Source organism: Penaeus monodon, chromosome 12 (genome assembly GCF_015228065.2).
Source record: "Penaeus monodon isolate SGIC_2016 chromosome 12, NSTDA_Pmon_1, whole genome shotgun sequence".
NCBI lineage: Eukaryota > Metazoa > Arthropoda > Malacostraca > Decapoda > Penaeidae > Penaeus > Penaeus monodon.
The window spans coordinates 41,320,564-41,340,780 of NC_051397.1; the positions used below are offsets into that span (position 1 = coordinate 41,320,564).

At 39.3% G+C, this 20,217-nt stretch overlaps 2 protein-coding genes across 2 annotated transcripts in view; both read left to right on the plus strand.

Moving 5' to 3' along the window:
* Positions 1 to 50: 50 nt before the first annotated feature.
* Positions 51 to 5,546, plus strand: LOC119579460 (serine/threonine-protein kinase fray2-like). The gene is made up of 4 exons (XM_037927289.1): positions 51 to 1,240; positions 2,958 to 3,117; positions 3,970 to 4,045; positions 4,402 to 5,546. Exons 2-4 carry the CDS (start codon positions 3,011 to 3,013, stop codon positions 5,464 to 5,466), a joined length of 1,248 nt encoding a protein of 415 aa, XP_037783217.1. The 5' UTR covers positions 51 to 1,240; positions 2,958 to 3,010; the 3' UTR covers positions 5,467 to 5,546.
* LOC119579709 overlaps positions 5,451 to 20,217 on the plus strand; it is a 36,029-nt gene continuing 21,262 nt past the window's right edge. Inside the window, exons 1-6 of the mRNA XM_037927614.1 lie at positions 5,451 to 12,383; positions 13,782 to 13,827; positions 17,463 to 17,568; positions 17,960 to 18,151; positions 19,417 to 19,549; positions 20,022 to 20,039. Coding sequence (XP_037783542.1) covers positions 5,489 to 12,383; positions 13,782 to 13,827; positions 17,463 to 17,568; positions 17,960 to 18,151; positions 19,417 to 19,549; positions 20,022 to 20,039 — 7,390 coding nt within the window. The 5' untranslated portion in view covers positions 5,451 to 5,488. The remainder of the gene's footprint in view (positions 12,384 to 13,781; positions 13,828 to 17,462; positions 17,569 to 17,959; positions 18,152 to 19,416; positions 19,550 to 20,021; positions 20,040 to 20,217) is intronic.

Sequence of the window (20,217 nt, forward strand, 5' to 3'; positions counted from 1 at the left end):
AATAGCAAGTTGATATAAATTTTCCCTGTAACATTGTATTAATGTTTTCCCACATACTGAAAGAATATGATGACTGAAATGACACTATCATAATTTAGTGTTTTCTCAAGATCAAGTTATGTTTCCCACGATCCAGGATGGAATGTACATATCAACCAAGGGACTAGGCAGCAATTGAAAAAAAGATATATTCTATAAGATCTGCTCTTTTGATTCACAAGATCACTTTCAAAAGTAAAAAATGAAATGTTATATTAAGGACTGATGATAGTTGCAACTACTGTTCTGTACTTGCATGATGCACAGACAGTACTACACTTTGCCTATGATTTGTTGTACTGAGTTCACTTCCTTTTCTGCTTGTAGATAAGCAAACTTTTTTAATTTGAGTAAAGGCAAAGTGACTTGTATTTTTGTCTGATTGTTCATACTTAGATAATTAGTCTGAATGTTCTTTATTGCAACTCAGTGCTGGTATTAAATCCCATTGCATAAATGCTATGAGAGAGGATTTGTGCAAATGTTTGACAACACTTATTAAATTAATATTGTCATTTTAGTCATGCACACTGGGCATCTTGATAGATATAACAGTTCAAGTATTGTTTCTTAGATTTAGCAATTAGTTGTTTTGAAAGAGCATTTATTTTGATTGAATAGTAATGCAATATACTTCAATTTAATTTTTAAAATTATTTATTTTGTTTTTGTTTTTATTATATTATTATTACTTATTTCTTCAGTTTTTGTGGTATGCAAAATGAAATGGAATTATATTTTTTATGTATAGAAGTGATGAATGAAATAGCAATAAAAGGAGTGTTATGGTTTTGTATGCAACTGAAGTTGATTCATAAATAATGAGAAGGAAGTAAGTTTAATTTGGAATTGATTGAACCAAGAAGTGTCTGTAAAATTGTATTCATTCAGTAAGCTTTAACTGAGTAAATTTAGTTTGTCAGGAATTGTGTACATAATTGGTTATGAATAATCTTTCTTATTTTTTGTAGTTTTTGATATGTAGTTGTAAATAAAAGAGATCATATAATACATTGTGGCAGGTTTGGATGTCCGAAAGTATGAGTGTAATTAAGGAATATATGTGTTATTGAATATCTGTTTCTTATTATTTACTGAAAGTTCTATATGTATATGTTTCATAATGCCTCTTTAAATTTTGCTTTACAGCAAGGTAATTGCAATGGAATACAGAGTGACTAATGAACACTTGCATGGCAAGGTATTACATCAAGATTTTGGATATGCTTATGCTGTATTGCTTTCACAAATTTTGCACTTGTATTGATTTTTACCTTGCACTGAGAACAGTAAACCTTTGTTATCATGAAGTCCAGTGTCATTTTAAACAATTTGTTAAGTTTAATTGAATTAAATCAAAATTTGCTGTTATTTTGCCTTCAGTTTGTTGCAAAAAAAGAAATGCTGAATGTTCCTGTTACTGCTGTCCTCTCCCTTTTGCCAGAAGTTGCTGTTTCTGAAATTGATCATGCCTATCTTGTGCAAACTGTCAAAATGATTTGTTTTTTACTTTTATAAAACAGTATTTCTAAAATTTGCAGCTAGACAATATTGTGATATTCTTAAAATTGTTTAAATTGTGATCTTGAAGAGTTTTTTCACTGCATGTTTAGAAAGAATTGACTGTTGCCAGTTAAAGGGTTTGTGGGTTTTTTTTATTTCTTAATATTTTTTTGGTAGTTAATGGGTGAATGAGTGTTTTATTTTGAAAATATTTTTTGTAGTTAATGGGGTGTTTGGATGTTCTTTTTTTATATAAAAGGGAGAAAAAAAATAGTTGATGGGTCTATGGGTATTCCTTTCCATTTTTCTGTCTTTCTTACTCTTTCTTTCTCTTTATCTTTCTATTTCTCTCTCTTTTGACAGTTTAGTAGAATGGAAAATACTGTAGAGGTGAAGGATAATGAATGCTGAATATTGATGCTTTATGATCAAACATTTATTCATGCAATAAGTTACTTCATGTGTGTTTTATGTTATTAAGATTTTTTTTCTCTTATTCTTTCTAAAGATCTTTTTGTAATTTGACAATAGATTGAAGATGCTTTGCTTTAGACCTCTTTATATTTTGATTTATTTATTTATTTTTTTGTTGTTGAAGTAAATATGAAAGAATATCTTGAGTCTGTCCATTTTTTTCTGTTTTTTAATTAATAGGTTGGCAGATTAATTTGGTTTGCCATTAAAATAATTGCTAGTTCTAATTGTTAATCAAAAAGGCAATATTTATGTTATTCAGTTATACTCTTAGATTAGTCTTCAGATTTCTAGCATATGTACAGAGATTTTTGTTTGATACAAGTTTGAGGACAGATGAAAATGTCAAGATTAGTATAGCTTAGAGATTTATTTACATCAGTGGTTCCCAACTTTTTCCAGAGTGCAGCCCACTTATAAAAAGGACTCAAATTCTTCATGGCTCATCAAAAATGCCACCATTTACAAAGTAATGGTAATTTCACCAAAAGTTGTATCACACAATACAAGAAGAATGTACAACTTGACAATGTAGTGACTCCTGCAATAAATTATGAACAGAATGAAAGAGCTGGTGGCTTACTTGATAGTGTCATGGCAGAAGTGGAGTTGATGACCCTGTGTTCAATTCTGCTATTGATCTGCTAATTTTCTTCGTTTTTTTAGGTATTAATGCATCCACAAGCTTCCCATATTAACTTCCCTTTCAAATAATTAAATTGTATTTACTTGGCCAAGGAAAATATCACTGACTCGGTTTAAGGGCATCCAATCAACAGGTTGGGAAATACTGATAAATAAGATAATTATTGAATAAATGTCATTGACAGTTTGCAGTTTTTGTTTTGTCCAGAATGAGCGTAGTTTATTCTAATAGATATCTGTTACCCCTTTGTTACTGTAAAAGAAAATTTAAAATGTGTATTTTTTTTCCCCCCCAGAAATTGAAGAAAAACTGGTACACCTAAGGTCATATGTTCCCTTTGTTGAGCGTATGATCACAAAGCTCGAGGCTCGCTCGCAACAAGTTGGTTCAAGAAACAACCAGTTAGAACGGCTTCAGGGCCTCCACAGATTCCTAACAACACCTGTCCCAAGAGCGTAAGTAGGGAGAAGCCGCTGATATTTCTGCTTCACAAGGACTAGTTATTGTGGCATTGTTATTGTTGTAGTTATAGTTGTAGTTTATAGTTATTTTAGTAGTAGTAATAGTTTTTTTTTTGGGGGGGGGGGGGAATTGTAATCATTATTGAGGGTAGACAGGCAGATAATATTTTTTGTACACTTAGATGCTCTAGTCATCAAAGAGTCAATTACTAGCCCAGCCAGATCTTATCTGTTTACCCATATTCCTGGTATTTTAATTTTTAATTTTTTATTTTTCATTACTATAGATTATTTTAATAGCATTATGAAAGTCATATTGTTAATAATGATTATAATAACAATAATGATAGCGTTTGTTATAGCAAGCAAGCAAGCAAGCAAAAAAAAATGTGTAAAGTGAAAATTCAAGGTATGAGAATATACAGTGGGCAGTGAGTATGCTTGGTGCCAATATGCTAAAATATTTTAATTTGTGCTTATCTGAGCATTATATCATTAGGTACTGTTGATTTATTGTCCCTCTCTTCATTTCCCTACTTTCACACTTTCACCTTGATCAGAGCAAGTTTAGGTTTGGTAGAGCTAATAAAGTGACGTTTATTAATTTTCCATGTATAAACAAATAACATAACTGTTTGTGATTGGTCAGCACAAAAGATAAAAGATATGCGGATTCCTAAGCTCTGAACAGCGGCAGGACGATCTTTGGATATTTCTTTTATTAAGCATTGTTTTTTGTTTATAAAACTGCCAATTTTTCTCAGTCATCAATTGAATGATACATGTATTATTTTGATACATATAAAGATAATAAAATCAATTTTACCAAATATACAATATTTACAGACCAAGGATGGAGATGCTAGAGAAAATGGAAGCTGTTATCCGCAACATGCATGAAAAAGTTCAAAAAGCCACAGGGGTAAGATTATTTGTGTGTGTGTGTGTGTGTGTGTGTGTGTGTGTGTGTGTGTGTGTGTGTGTGTGTGTGTGTGTGTGTGTGTGTGTGTGTGTGTGTGTTTGTGTTTGTCTGTCTGTCTGTCTGTCTGTCTGTCTTTATAAATATGTGTGTATGATTGTTAATGATTAATAGTAAAAGAAAATTAGTTTTAATATTTTAAAGTTTAAAATACTAACTTAAAGAGTTATATTTTTATTCAAGAATCTGCAACCTTTATAAGAAGCATTTTAAATAGCAAAAATTTATTGCATTTAGTTTTACCAAATTGACTTACTGTTTAGTAGTAGAAATTTTTTGATTTTTGAATTGTCTTTCAGAAACCTGAACCTGGGCCATCTGCTCCCCCGAGACCTCCAAGCCACGGAGCCAGCCCAGGCCAGAGAACTCCAAGCCCCAATATTAGTTCAAGCCACAGACCTATGGTTGGCTCACATTCCAACCCTGGTAGTGGGTCTAGTCTGGGTTTGACCCATGGATTAGGACCATCCTTAGGTCTGAACTTGAACCCAAACTTTAGTCATAATCAGGGTGGTGGAGGGGTGTACGATAGTGGCAGTAATCGTGCAGCAAGTTCAGGTCTCAAAGTGCCACAAGGACTAAGCCCTAGTTTGGGTCACAGTAGTGGAAATAGACCAGCATATGGACATGGCTCAAGTCAGCAAGCTCGGTCTTTCCCAGCAAGGTCTGGTTCAAGTGAGTGGCAGAGTTCTAGAGATAGTGGAAGTGAGCGTAGGGAGAAAGATAGAGGGAGGGACACAGAGTATGGTGATAGAAGAGATAGAGGAGTTGAAATGTCAAGAGAAAGCAGCTATGATAGAAATCGAGGAAGAGATGGGGACCGCAGTCAGTCTCGACACTCAGATAGAGGTAGAGACCGGGAGTCAGACAGAAGTCGAGATCGAGATTCCGACAGGAGCAGAACGAAAAGCTATGACAGAAAGAGAGAATACGATAGACACAGAGATCTAGAGAGAAGTGGAAGTAGAGATGGAAGAAGTCGAACTTCTGGTGACAGAGAACATGATAGAGGGAGAGAGAGACGAGGCAGCTCTAGGGAACATGAACGTGATAAAAGTCGTGAAACCAGTAGAAGTTTAAGTTCCCGTGAAAGAGAATATGACAGGGAGAGGGAGCGAGATTCCCACCACCCACAGCGCCAAAGAAGCCTTACAGAGCAAGAGTATCAAGATGACGGAAAGCATTCATCCAAAAGAAATAGCTTGCTAGACCTTCCAATGCCTCCGTCTCTGTCAAGCACTGATGTACATTCATCTGTGAGGGGAACAGGAAATTCTTCACCCCAGGATGCTGAAATGTTAAAAGGTTCAAGAGGGGAAGTTTCAGAAACTCTTTGGAGAACCTTCAGGACCATCAGAGGATGAAAGTCATTCATCATCTGGTGCCATGTTGGATAAAAGGGGCTCATTAAGAACTCACTCTGGAAGTTGGAGGGATGAGGTTCGAGCAAGGGGAGATTCTTTCTTCTCACATAAAACCTCTAGTGAGAGTTCATTCCCAAGACTTTCAGGCCTAGGTCAAGAAGATGCAACTACTAGAACTTCTTTTCAGCCTAATGAGGTAAGGGATCATAGTCACAGTGGTAGTGCTAGTAGTTTTCAAGAACAGGTACATTGGAGAGTAAGTAGTTCTCAGTCGAGTACTTCTCACAGCACAGGTTTTCCACAAACTTACCCTCAGAGAGGAAAGCAGCCAGATGTGCCAGATACACCCATGTCACCAGATGAGTCGTCTTCCCATGGCTTTTTTTCAACAGACACACCACAGTCCCCTGATATGGATGCCTCTTTTAGCCCTGTTCCTGCAGCAGATGAAACCACCCCTGTCAAGACTATTCCACTTGAAAGTATTAGTCAGGCAGGTGTGGATTTGGAAAATATTAAAAAAGCCCTTGCACAAATACGTGCACAGACCAGTTCTAGTTCTAGTTCTGGCCCATCTTACCGGTACGAGGACTTTGTAGGTCCTGCAGGAAAGTCAAATTCAGAGGATGAGCCTTATGATCCAGAAGAAGTGTGGAATAACCAAGATGCTGAGGCAAATAAAATACGAAGGCCAGTTGTTAGTACACCTCAGGTGCCTGTGATTTCTGGTCGCTCTGATACTGATCTGCGGCAGATTCATCGCAGTTTGCTACCACTACCTCATACCTATCAGGCTAGACCACTTGGAAATGAAAGCGTGAAAAGTGGGGGAAGAGTTGGGCCACAAGCACCATTTGTCCAGAAAATACCAGAATCTGGAAAGATGGCAACAAACACCATTGGTTCAATACCTTTACCACACAGACAGGCTAACAGTAGTCAGCCCATGGTAAGCCAAGGAAACCAGTCTTTAGGGACCAATCTAGTTGCAACTTCTGGTGTTGGTTTCTATAAAGATACTAGCAATGTTAGGCCTTTAGATCCCCGAAGCAGAGAAAGCAGTGGGGATATTGATATGCGAGTTTCACAGCCACCCTTACCAAAAACACAACCTGCACTTCCAAGAACTCAGCCACCATTGCCTATATCTCACCTGCCACCCCCACCTTTGCCTAAAACATTAGATCCACCAGTATCAGAAGGTGATGTCAATTTGCTCAAATCCAGTCAGCCACCATTACCAAGTTCACCACCCTTACCAACTAAACCTATCCAACCACCTTTACCAAAAACTCAGCCTCCATTGCCAAAGTCACCTCCACCGCAATCATTAAGTCCCTTTGCATCAGCTAAAGATGATAGTGAAGGACAGAAAAGATTAGATAGTATTCGTGCACGACTTGCACATGGTGCTGGAGAATTCATTAAGCCAGGACAAAGAGGGGTGGCTGCTTCTCAGATGGAAAAATACAAGTTGAAGAGGCAGTTAAGTGGTTCAAGAGATACAAAACCATCACACACCTCACCTTTGACAAAAGAGTATTCAGGGAAAACTGATTCACAAGCAAAGGGAAAAGAGCCTGTGTCAGTTCTTGATATACTTTTACCAGAAAATTCGACAAGTGTAGAATCAACAGAAGACATTGCAAAAGATTCACAGCCTACACAGGAATCCTCAGCAAGAGACCCACGATTTAAACCACAGCAGGAACCACAACCTGCAAAGGACAAAATCACAAGCTTATCTCATGCTCGAGATCCAAGGTTATCAACAACTTCCTCATCATCAGTTACAAGAGATCCAAGGCAGCAGATGAATAGAGATCCAAGGCAAGATACTGGAGTCTTCCCAGGAAGAGAAAATAGGGGTGATATTAATAGATTTTCTTCAAATATAGTAAGAGATCCTCGACAAGATTCAGCCAAATATGCTCCTGTTGGTCCTCAACTGCCTCGAGATCCAAGGCAGGAGGCGGGTAGATTTACACCAGGAGCACCAACTGGAGGTTGGGATTCCAGACATGAGTCTAATCAATATCCAGTTCCAGTATCAGGAATTAGAGGGCATTCTGGTTTCCCTAATCCACCAGTAGCTGCAAACAGACTTGAACCTGGCTCTTTTACTGGAGTTACTAATGCAGGGCCCAGAGATCCTCGGCAAGAGACCAGAGCTTTCCCAAATGTGTCCTTACCGCAATATAGAGATCCACGAATGGCATCTAGAGTTGAAAGGCCTCCAGGTGCTATGTGGAATCAACAACCTACTCCACCACCACCAGCTCCAATGAGCTTTACTCCAGTTCCAAGCTCAAGTGGACCAGTTGTTAATAATGACCTTGTAGATCCTAGTCCTACCCAATCTGCAAGTGGTTCATTGATTGGCCAGACTTTTACCTGTCTAATGATGCGGGGGTTACCCCCTTTTGTTCATTCCAATCACATATATCGTTTCTTTTCTGATTATATATTGAGAGATATGTCACTAGAGCTAGATAACCATTATAATTGTAAAGGGACAGCCTATATTCATTTTCCTAGTCATGCTAGTGCTCGAGAAGCTCTAGAACAAATGAATGGGCAGCTTTTAAATGGCTATCCAATATCTCTCAGGATATGTACTGTTGGAATCTTGCGACAAGCTAAGAATATGTATGAACAGCTGAATAGGGATAGAGAAGCCCAGCTTGGTATTCCTGAAAGACCAAGAGGAAATGGAAATCCATTCTTCAAGCCAAAACCAAAAGAACCAAAAGAACCTGCAGCCAAACCAGTGACACCCACCTCTAATGTACCTTCTCCAGCTGCTACTGAAAAACCTTCTGTAGCTGATACACAAGTCTCTGAACCTGTTAATTCTGAGAGTGTTGGGTCCTCTGTGCAGTATTCAGAATTGTGTGGAGTTAAAGTTACTCCTAAAACATCAGTTGGAAAGTCAAACTTCAAGATTCCAAAGATAAAGAAAGCCGTGCCAGAAACAAAATCATCTAAGAATGAGACAGACTCAAGCAAGGAAGGCACTGAGAAGAAAAGCAAAGAACACGATAAAAAATCTGCTGGTCGAATTAAAGCTTCCTCTAAATCAGCTGCCGAAGACTCATCAGACTCAGATGAATTAATTAAACGTAAAACTCTAACAAAAAAGAGCAGAAAATTCAAGAAGATAATAATTGAGTCAGATACAGATTCTGATATAGAAGACACAAAGAAAGCCCCTCAGAAGGAGACTACAAAATCAGGTTCTAGTTTGAAAAATCATGCTGTAGATGAAGATGATGATGATGATGAATGTTTCATGGTTATTGATGAGACTGTTGTTTCTGACACAGAAGAGACTGAAGACTCAGAAGTAAATTCTTTGACAACAGATGATTCTAGTAGTCAGTCAAGAAGTACCAAAACAAAGGAACAGAAGCAGACAAAAGTAAAGAAGACTAGAGGTCGTGCTACAAAAGCAAAACCAAAGAAAAAGATGGTTGAAACAAAGAAAGGCAAGAAGAAAGGACAGTTAAAGAAGGATCCAGTTCCTAGGAAAGGAAGGGGCAAAAAAGCTGTTGACAAACTTCAAGACAATACATTTAAATCAGAACTTGACTTGCATTCTGCTGTTGGAATGAAACTAACCCGTCAGACTCAGGGTGAACTAGAAGAATTAATTAAAGAAAAAACAAAGCTGAAGGTAGTCATCCCAGTACCACATAGATATGTTGTTAATATTTTCGATGATGATAAGTTGAAGAAGCGGGGTGGCAGAAGACAGACTGCTGAAGTTCATTCTACTGTTGCTGTAGCAGCCAAAGAGCCAGAAATGCCTGCATTGTTGGAAAAGAAAGTAAAAGCTGTTGAAAAAGTTACATTAGATGTATCTGCTATGGTTGAGAAATCGAATATGGAGCAATCAGAGATCTTAAATTACCGACAAATAAAAGCAAAGATTTTCCAAAAAACATTGCATGTTCTTGCAATACCAACAGCTAGAAAAGGAAAGAAAAGAACTCTTTCACATACTGGAAATAGTGGAGATAACAAAAGACAGAAATTTGGGTCTTTTGGTTTTAGTAAAGGACAACCAAAAGATGATAGTAATATCAGCAAAGAAACTGGAAAAAGGCATAGAACTACACCATCAAAAGGTCGGCCAACAAAGAAGTCAAAGTTAGACTCCAGTGCAGAAAAACAGTCCACACCTGAAGCTGCAGGAAACTGGAACAAAGTACTCACAACTACAGATTTGTTTGACAGTAACACATCCTCAGATGATTTACCTGATTTGACTCAAATAACACCAAGTTTGTTAGATGTTGATCCAACAATCACCAGTGCTCTGCCAGATGCAACTGTCTTGGCAAGTGTTCTCAGTCCCCCACATGTTACAAGTCAGACTTCTGAAGGCAGTTTCCTGAGTGGAGTTGACTCTGATGGTGATAGTTCCCCTGGGAAGCTACAGATTGTTGAAAGTGATCAGATAAGTAAGGATTACCAGCTTTTGGATGAGATAATCAGAAATGATAGTAAAGATAAAGAAAAAGACACAGTGGAAGAAATGATTGTTCAAAATGCAGAAAAGGGAAAAGTTGATGCAAAACCAAATCAGGATGATGCACAAAATGTAAGTAGTGAATCTAAAGTAGATAGTATAAACAACAGTGAGCAAGAAAAAGTTGGAGATATATTTGATCAAGTCAAAAATAGTTCTACTGCAGTTGATGGTAATCATAAAAGACAAGATAGTTCTTCAAGCAATACAAGTTTGATTAGAAATACAGATGGTGAGGAAGAAAAAGAGGGTTTACATCTATGCTTGTCAGAGGGAGGGAATGATGAGACTTTAGGACATAATGAAGAAATTGATGAAGGTGATGATACTGCAAGTGTTGGCATGGTGAGCACTAGCAGCTTGGTTGATGATGCATCTATTATCTCCAGTGAAGGCCGAGAGTTAAAAACTCCAGACTCTGGGGCATCAAGAAAGACCAAGAGATCAAAAATGGTGCATATACCCCCAGAGTTGAGACGGGTAACCAGGGGATCTGTAGTGGAACCTCTATTCATAGAAGTGATTGAGTGGGATGATGGAGGTGTAGTTGATTTGTTCCAGTGTGACCTTTGTGATTATGTGGGCAGGCATATGGCCTATCATTTGGTCAATTTCCACATTGAAAGAGAAATGCCATGTGAATTCAAGAAAGAAGATTTTCCCCCAGTGATTAAGGACCATGTAGGACCACCAAAAGTTCCAGAAGACAAGAAAGATATATCACTAGATTTGTCATGGATACCAACAAGTATGACATTTGAGAAAAGTGTGACCTGTAATGAGTGTGATTATATATCAAACAGTCGGTTTGACTTAGTTTACCATGTATTGGAACACAAACCCATGGCAGCACATTGTGTATATCACTGCCGTCTGTGTAATTATATGTCCGAACACTTAGAGCATTTTTACAACCATGTAAGTAGTCATACTGGAGAATACAGATACAGATGTGATCTTTGTGGTGAGAGAACATACAAAAAATCCCTATTACTAGCACATCATAAAGAATGTCATCATAATCAACTTGAAAAGTTTTCCATATCAGAAATGGTTCTAGAAGATGGTTGGCCATATATTCATGTATGTAAAACTTGTATGTTTGTCAGAATATCTCAGAAGGCAGCAGAAGAACATGTACAAAATCGCCATAATGGAAAAGCAGATATTCACAAAGCAAACATGACTAGACCTGTTATTTTATATTCAGAACAATGGAAATCAAAGGGAGAGATGGAAAACATTGGTCCACGTGGAAAGCCAAAGGGAAGGAAGAGGAAGAAAGGCAAACGAGGTCCAGATTTAGAAGTGTTTGTAGGGGAGGGAGGTGAAGATGAAATGGAGGAAGAAATAGAAGTAAAGGCAAAACAACTGGTTGATAGAATAGCATCTAATATTCACACAACTACATCAACTGAAGAAGCTATAAAGAGAATGTCTTTACTAAACTCAATAAGTAAAAAATTAGATGAAGAGGAGGAGGAGGAACAGGAGGAGATATCAGCAAATATAGGGACATCAGTCCAAGTGACCTCTAGCATTACATCACCTCCACCATCTTCCATATCACCAGCTTCACAAGAAATAACATCAGTGACAACAGAAGCAGGGACAGAAGGAGCAGGATCAGCAACAGAAGGCAAATCTAAGGACAGGGGTTTTCAAGATGCATCAGAATCTGAAGTGAACACTACCAGTTTAGAAAATCAAGAGTCACCAGAAAAAAGTTCCTTTACAGATAGTGCAGTTGAAAAGGATGGGGAAGATGCAGTTATGGAGGAAGATGGAAACTTTGGAGATAATTCAGAGAGTGATAGTGAATCGACTGTGAGTGCTTTAGACCCAGATATCTTTGAAGATTTGTCATCAGGGAAAACAGGATCATTGCAGGAAACAATTAGGAAGCTCTCAGCAACTTTAGGAGAGATTGCCAAAGGAAAGCAAAAACCAGCAGAGCAGGTAGTGAAAGAGCCAGGTGTGAAAGAGCCAGGCATGAAAGAGCCAGGTGTAAAAGAGCCAGGTGTGAAAGAGCCAGGCGTGAAAGAGCTAGATGTGAAAGAGCCAGATGCAAAAGAGCCTGAGGGAAAAGAGTCGGTGCAGAAAATTGAACGTAGGGGCTCTGGAGACACCCATGATAGTGATTCTGATGTTTTAGTGATTTGTGAAGATGAAGATGCGGATGGTCGAGAAGAAGCACCAAATTCAGAGCAACATAGCCAGCCAGAGAAAAAGTCAAATCTGGAAGAGAATACTGAAACTAAAAGACCCACAATTGCTGTATCAGTTCCCACCAGTACCTCGGAAGAGCAGGAGACAAAGAAAATGCCTAAAGTTGAGAATCCGTCCAGCACATCAGCTCTTGGATATGAGATATTCTTCCAAGGTAAGTTTTCCCATTGCACTTTGTGTATAATGTAGTTAGTCATATATTCTTTAGCAGCATGCAGTAAGTTGGATATTACAATAGTATTGCATTGCTTTACAGTAGATTTCTTACTAATGAGCTAGGGTAGGTTGTAAAGCTATATCATGGGTACTTCATTTTATTATTATTATTTTTATTTAGATAAAGCATGGTTAATATATTAGGTTTTCAGAAAACACTTGCAGAAATGTTAAAGCATATTTCTTTTTTTTTGAATTTTGTATTGTTAAATCAAACAGTAGTTCTAATTACTCCTGCTTTGCATTTGGTTTGTTTCCTGTTGTGTATATGGAAATTTTTTTATTTTTTTTTTTATTTTTTTTTATCCACTTGGAAATAAATATTGAGCTTGCTGATGGTTATAGTTGAGCCAACTTTGTTCTCTCATACATTGCCTTGTGATTTGATACTCTTGCATTTCTTTATTCATTTATTAACCTGATTCTTGCATGACAGTTGTTTGCAGCAGTATATCTAATTTGAATTCTCTATCTTATGCTTGTCTGTTTACTTCTCATAGCATTGCATTAGTTTCATGCTCAATACATTTACATTGGTTGCCTGCTGTCTGCAAATTCCTCAACCTCAGCAAATAATTCTGGCATTGCTGTTACATTTTTTTTTTTTTTCCTGGGGATGTTCTTGTCAGATCCAGAATGATGATAAGAGTGAGAAGTCATCATCCTATGAATATTATTGAATGTGCAAGATCTGCTTAAGACTAATTCTGCTTTTGTGGACCTTATTGGTAATTATGTTTTAAGATTTATATTGTACGGTGTTGATTTGAGTTAAATGTTACTTAAGATATGCTGTTCCAAAGGGAATGAAAAGAATATTGATTAAAGAAAGAAAGATAAATGAAGGAAGAGAAGAGATCGATGCCATTTATACCTTTGCTTCTGAGTGTGTACCTACAAATCTTTATTCAGATACTCCATGATTTACAATAGATAGGTCAAGTACAGCAAAGTGAAAGTTGAAGATAATGTAAAGCATATTTAGTTACTTAACTCCCTGAACATTATAACTTAGCTTAACGTACCTTGATTGCCTCTAGGCTTGCAATACAGCTCATAGGCTTATTTTTTGAATTTGGATTAAGAAAAAAAGTTTCAGTAGCAGAGAAGAAGGAAGTGCATGGTTGTGGTCTGTTATGGCAGGGAAGATGTCAGGTGACACAAGCCCAGGTACATGTGGATTGTATACACTTGATGGGCATGTCTTGGTGTCAAGCCATATTTCTGACTATTGTATTAACATGTTACATTAGCTAGAATTGAAAAAAGTAACTGAAAGAAACAGAATTATTTGTATTTTGTATTTTCTCTTTATATTGATTTTTTGGCATATCAGGTTTTCCTTGCTCCATCAGCAACTTTGTTGAGCTCCAATACACTTAGTAAGGAGTGTTAATGAGTGAATGAGAGGAGTGAATTCATTGAGTAAGTGAGTTAGCGAGTGAGTGAGAACATGAGAGGAGAAAAAGTGTGAGTGAGTGTGTTTGAGAGAGAAAGAGCATGCATGTGTGAGAGAGAGAGAGTGCATGTGCGTGTGAGAGTGAGAGTGAGAGGAGAGTGAGTGAGAGTGAGAGTGAGAGTGAGAGAGAGAGAGAGAGAGAGTGAGAGAGAGAGAGAGAGTGAGAGAGAGATGAGAGGTGAGAGAAGAGAGAGAGTGAGAGAGAGAGAGTGAGAGAGGGAGTGAGAGAGAGAGTGAGGAGAGAGAGTAGAGAGAGAGAGAGAGTGAGAGGGGAGAAGAGGAGGTGAGGAGGAGAGAGAAGAGGAGGAGAGAGGGAGAGAGAGAGGAGGAGAGGAGAGGGAGGGAGAGAGAGAGAGAGGTGGGAGGGGAGTGAGGAGAGAGAGGTGAGGAGAGTGGGAGAGAGGGGGGAGGGTGAGGGGGGGAGGGGAGAGAGGAGAGTGGGAGAGGAGAGAGTTGGAGGGAGTAGAGAGTGGAGAGAGAGAGAGGAGAGAAGGAGTGAGAGAGAGGAGAGTGAGGAGTGAGGAGGGGAGAGTAGAGAGAGAGTGAGAGAGAGAGAGAGAGTGAGTGAGTGTGTGTGTGTGTGTGTGTGTGTGTGTGTGTGTGTGTGTATGCATGTGTGAGAGAGAGAGTATGTGTATGAGAAAGTGAGTGTGAGTGCATGTGTGTAAGGGTGTGAGTGCATGTGTGCAAGGGTGTGAGTGCATGTGTGCAAGGGTGTGAGTGCATGTGTGCAAGGGTGTGAGTGCATGTGTGTGTGTGTGTGTGTGTGTGTGTGTGTGTGTGTGTGTGTGTGTGTGTGTGTGTGTGTATGCATGTGTGAGAGAGAGAGTATGTGTATGAGAAAGTGAGTGTGAGTGCATGTGTGTAAGGGTGTGAGTGCATGTGTGCAAGGGTGTGAGTGCATGTGTGTGTGTGTGTGTGTGTGTGTGTGTGTGTGTGTGTGTGAGAGAGAGAGAGAGAGAGAGAGAGAGAGAGAGAGAGAGAGAGAGAGAGAGAGAGAGAGAGAGAGAGAGAGAGAGAGAGAGGTGAGAGTGAGAGTGAGAGTGAGGTGAGAGTGAGAGTGATGTGAGTGTTGAGTGTTGAGTGAGAACAAGAATGAGTGAGAGAGTGAGAGTGTGAGAGAGTGAAAGAGTGTAAGAGGTTGTAATTGCCTCATATAATTATTATGAATGGTTGGGAAGTGATAGTGGTTAAACAGCTTGAATCTTTTATTCTGAAGAAGAGTAGATGACGATGTAATAGAAATAATAGAAGATGAAGCGATGTTGTCTTAGAGCAAACACTGAGTGTGGTGTTGCATGTCCGGCCAGCCAGCCCTGGGGAGGCCGGAAGCTGGGGGAGACCTGGGCACGGTGACTTCTGGGAGCAAAATGTAGGGTCAGATGAGGTCAGATATAAGCATCATCTAGGCTCTGCTGAGATGATGGTTACAAATTGACTTCGAGCCATGTGGTAAACACCCATGTGGCCTTTTGGTCTAATGGCTTACGCAAATACTTATATCCATCCAATATGCCTTGCACAAATGCACAATTTGTGTAAGCTATTGTGAGAGTGAGTGTGAGATAGTGAGTGAGTGTGAGAGATAGTGAGTGAGTGTGAGAGATAGTGAGTGAGTGTGAGAGATAGTGAGTGTGAGAGAGAGTAAGGGTGAGTATGAGTATAAGAGAGTGAGTGAGTGGGAGTGTGAGAGAGTGGGAGTGGAAGTGGGAGAGAGTGAGGAGGAGTGTAAGTGTAAAAGAGTGAGGGGGAGTGGGAGAGAGTGAGTGGGGGTGTGAAAGAGTGGGTGGGAGTGGGAGTGTGAGAGAGTGAATGGGAGTGGAAGGTTTTTTAAAGGTTTAAAGGTTTGGTTTGATTCCTTTTGTTACAATGGATATTCTTGGTGTGACATACTGTATGCTTCATTTTGCTTCTAAATTATCCCATTTGCAAGGAATGGCTGGGGTTACCATCCACTGGCGGCGAGGGACTTGAACGCAGGTCAGCAAGATTGCTTGACGAGATCACTACCGCTGCACCACACACAGCACAGGAGAGAGTGAATGAGAGTGTAAGAGGGTGAGTGGGAGTGTGAGAGGGTGAGTGGAAGTGTGAGAGAGTGAGTGGGGGTGGAAGAGAGTGAGTGGGGGTGGGAGAGAGTGAGTGGGGGTGGGAGAAAGTGAGTGGGGGTGGGAGAAAGTGAGTGGGGGTGGGAGAGAATGAGTGTGAGTGTGAGAGTGAGTGGTGTAAGCATGAAGGAGTGAGTGTACATGAGGAGTGAGTGTGAACATGAGGGAGTGAGTGTGAGCATGAGTGATTGAGTGTGAGTGAGTGATTGAGTGTGAGCATGAGGAGTGAGTGAGTGAGTGTGAGCATGAGGGAGTGAGTGAGTGAGTGTGAGCATGAGTGAGTGAGTGAGTGAGTGAGTGAGTGTGAGCATGAGGAGAGTGAGTGAGTGTGAGTATGAGTGAGTGAGTGAGTGAGTGTGAGAGAGTGAGTGAGTGTGGCATGAGAGAGTGAGTGAGTGTGAGCATGAGTGTGAGAGAGCGTGAGCATGAGTTTGTATGAACATGTGTTTGTGAGAGTGAGTGTGAGCATGAGAGAGTGAATGAGCGAGTGAATGAGCGAGGGAATGAGAGAGTGAGGGAATGAGAGAGTGAGGGAATGAGAGAGTGAGGGAATGAGAGAGTGAGAGGGAGTGAGTGAGTGAGTGAGTGAGTGAGTGAGTCTGAGCATGAATGAATTGTGTGTGTGTGTGTGTGTGTGTGTGTGTGTGTGTGTGTGTGTGTGTGTGTGTGTGTATGTGTATGTTTATGTGTATATGCGTGTGTGTGTGTGTGTGTGTGTGTGTGTGTGTGTGTGTGTGTGTGTGTGTGTGTGTGTGTGTGTGTGTGTGTGTGTGTGTGTGTATGTGTGTGTGTGTGATTGTTATGTCAAATCTGATTTGCCATGTCTCATTATGGATGTTGTACAATGAAATGAATGGGATATAATTTTGTTTTGTGTGAAGAAAATTACTTATTGTCCTATTTTATAAGAAATATTCAATATTTAATAAGTATATGGATTTGAGTATGACCAAGTGATAAAGTCTATTGTAGTGAATGGTATCCCTCAGCATTATTAAGTTGCAGTAATGTATAATGGGAAAAGGAGAAATTAGGCTACTGAAGAGAGAGATGGGATTTTTCTGTCAGGTCAGGGCCCACAGAATCTCAAAAGCAGCACTGAATATTAGAAAAATGGCATAGGCAACCACTCAATGAATGAAATTTAAGATAAGAAGCAACAAAATGAGGGATGGGGACATACCATGGAAAGGATGTATAGATCTAATAAGGCCCTCCTCCTTCCAAGGCTAAACACAAGAACTATCATAGTACTATAGTTTTCATAGTAGGGCACATACTACAGCATGGTAACAGCTCAGTGTATGAAAAAGGATAATCCCAAAGCTAAGAAGGGCAAGTCTCTATTTTGTGAGGGGGAATTATTCTTAAGCATCTGTTTCATAAGATATGTAAATATTGTATGAAATACAGTTTTAGAATTTTTCTTCATTTGAATATAAATTTATAGTACTCTTTTAAAAATGTTTCACACCCATCCCCCAAAATCAGTTGTGGTTTGGCAGGCATTTGAAAGTGAAGGCAACATGAATTCATGTGCAATTCATTGTTCTCATGTAACAAGATACAAATTTTCCTGAATACAGTGCAACTCCATTTTCCCTCCTTGTTCTCCAATAGCCCATTACCCAGAGCCTTGTATGTTATGCAATATTTTTCCCTTTGCATGCTATTTCATATGGTCAAAAGTTATGGTCTGCTGTGATAGATATTTTGGGTTTTATTTTTTATGCTTTTAGTTGAATTATTAAATCAGTAGTATTTTATTTTCATTTGACCTGTGTGGGTTAAATTCATATTGGCTGTAACTGATATATTTATATTTTATGTTTTAGTATATATTGAACAATCAGTGACAGATGATTTTTATTTGAAGATAAACCCTATTAGATAACGTCTTCCAAATTTTTTTTTTAAAGCTGATGTATGTTATTTCTTTGTTCACAGGACACATCCCCATCAGCAAAAGTATTTAGATGTGCAGTCACCAATTGTGGATATACCAGCATCAAGCATACAGATCTCATTAACCACATCATCTCTGCTCATGGACCTTATAAATGCATTGCTTCAGGCTGCACTTTTGTAACACAGTCCCGGGAATTATTCAGTATGCATCTAACAACGCTACATCCCAAGGTTTGTATATACTCTTTTTTACACTTGCCTACACGCAACACACACACATCTACACACATGCGCACGCGTGTGCGCACACACACACACACACACACACACACACACACACACACACACACACACACACACACACACACACACACACACACACACACACACACACACACACACAGAGGCACAGCACAGGCACACACACACACAGGCACACACACACACACAGGCACACACACACACAGGCACACACACACACACAGGCACGCACACACAACACAGCAGCACAACACACACACACACACACACACCCACACCCACACACAGCACACACACACACACACACAACACAAGGCACACACACACAACCACACACACACACACACACACACCACAACACAGCAACACACCACACACACACACACACACACACACACACAAACACACAACACACACACACACACACACACACACACACACACACACACACACACACACACACACACACACACACACCACACACACACACACACACACACAACACACACACACACACACACACACACACACACACACACACACACACACACACACACACACACAGGCATACAGGCATACACGCACATGCACGCACAGACACATGCACATGCACACACAGACACATGCACATGCACACACACATGCACACATACATGTACATGTACATGTACATGCATATGTACATGCACATGTACATGCACATGTACATGCACACACACACACACACACACACACATCCCCTACAGCACACACATACACACACACACACACACACACACACACACACACACACACACACACACACACACACACACACACACACACACGCACACACACACACACACACATGCACATGCACATGCACATGCACATGCACATGCACATGCACACACAGAGACATACACTCTCACACACATACACCCAAGCATTTACCCACCTTCCTTCCTTCCTTCCTTCCTTCCTTCCTTCCTTCCTTCCTTCCTTCCTTCCTTCCTTCCTTCCTTCCTTCCCTCCTTCCCTCCTTCCTTTTGATCTGCCAGCCTACCAGACAGATATATAGTATATTACACATAGTATATTCTGAATAACATAAATCATCATATGTTTTCCTGAGTTTATTAATAATTTTTGTCATTATTTTTTGAAAATAGATATTGGTAGAAATGTACTTATTTGAAAAGAGAGTTCTGTTGGCACCTTGATAATATCTCTCCATTTTTTTGTTTTTTTTTCAGCTAAATTTCCTTGTGTGTCCATTCCTCTGTCAGAATATTTTCTATAAATGCTCTGATCTTGTGGACCACCTCACAGAACAGCATGCAACCGTTGAGGTCACAAATGAGAGCCAGGGGGCAATCAGCACAGAAGGTAAATCATAAAAATAAAAGATTGTTGTTGCATAAGGAGTAATTTAATTCCTCTGTAGTTTGATGTGTATGTTTGTTTGAAGTTTTATGTTGTAACAAAAAGAAACCTGTATAGATCAGTGGCGACAGGATACTTGCACTTAATATATGAATAATATTTTATAGTTGACATAGATATACAGGTGTATGTAGAAAAAGTTATCTGAGGTAGTGTATAACTGAATATTTTAGCAGTTTTCATGTCTAGTTAATACCATTCTGGGAAAGTGTATGTAAGTGAACTATGGGGAAAAGCTGGGTGCTTTGCTGGAATATTAACTTTAATGATCTGGCTCATAGCTTTCAATTGCATTTTGAGAAAGCGGAGGATGAGTTACAGTTGTTGTGTGTCATTAAATAGCATGAATATAGATTTTATTTCATGCCTTCCCTGATCTAATTTCTTAATAATCTGCTTTCATGATGACCATCAGCGGAGACTCTTAGGAAGGGTGAGTCAGCCTAATTATTCTGCAAATGCATGTTTATATTTTGTTTTGTGTATGCTGCTTGTATAGGTTTCCTGCTTGCAAGATCATGGAGAAGGGTGATTTTTAAGGAAGTTTTCTGAAGACACTTTTATTTCCCTTTTGCACTTGGGCCTATATGCACTGTCAATTATAGTGTGTT

Coding starts and splice junctions, on each gene's coding strand:
- LOC119579460 (XM_037927289.1), top strand. CDS start 3,011: ATGATCACAAAGCTCGAGGCTCGCTCGCAACAAGTTGGTTCAAGAAAC. Junction 3,118..3,969: donor ACAACACCTGTCCCAAGAGC/GTAAGTAGGGAG, acceptor CAATATTTACAG/ACCAAGGATGGAGATGCTAG. Junction 4,046..4,401: donor AAGTTCAAAAAGCCACAGGG/GTAAGATTATTT, acceptor ATTGTCTTTCAG/AAACCTGAACCTGGGCCATC.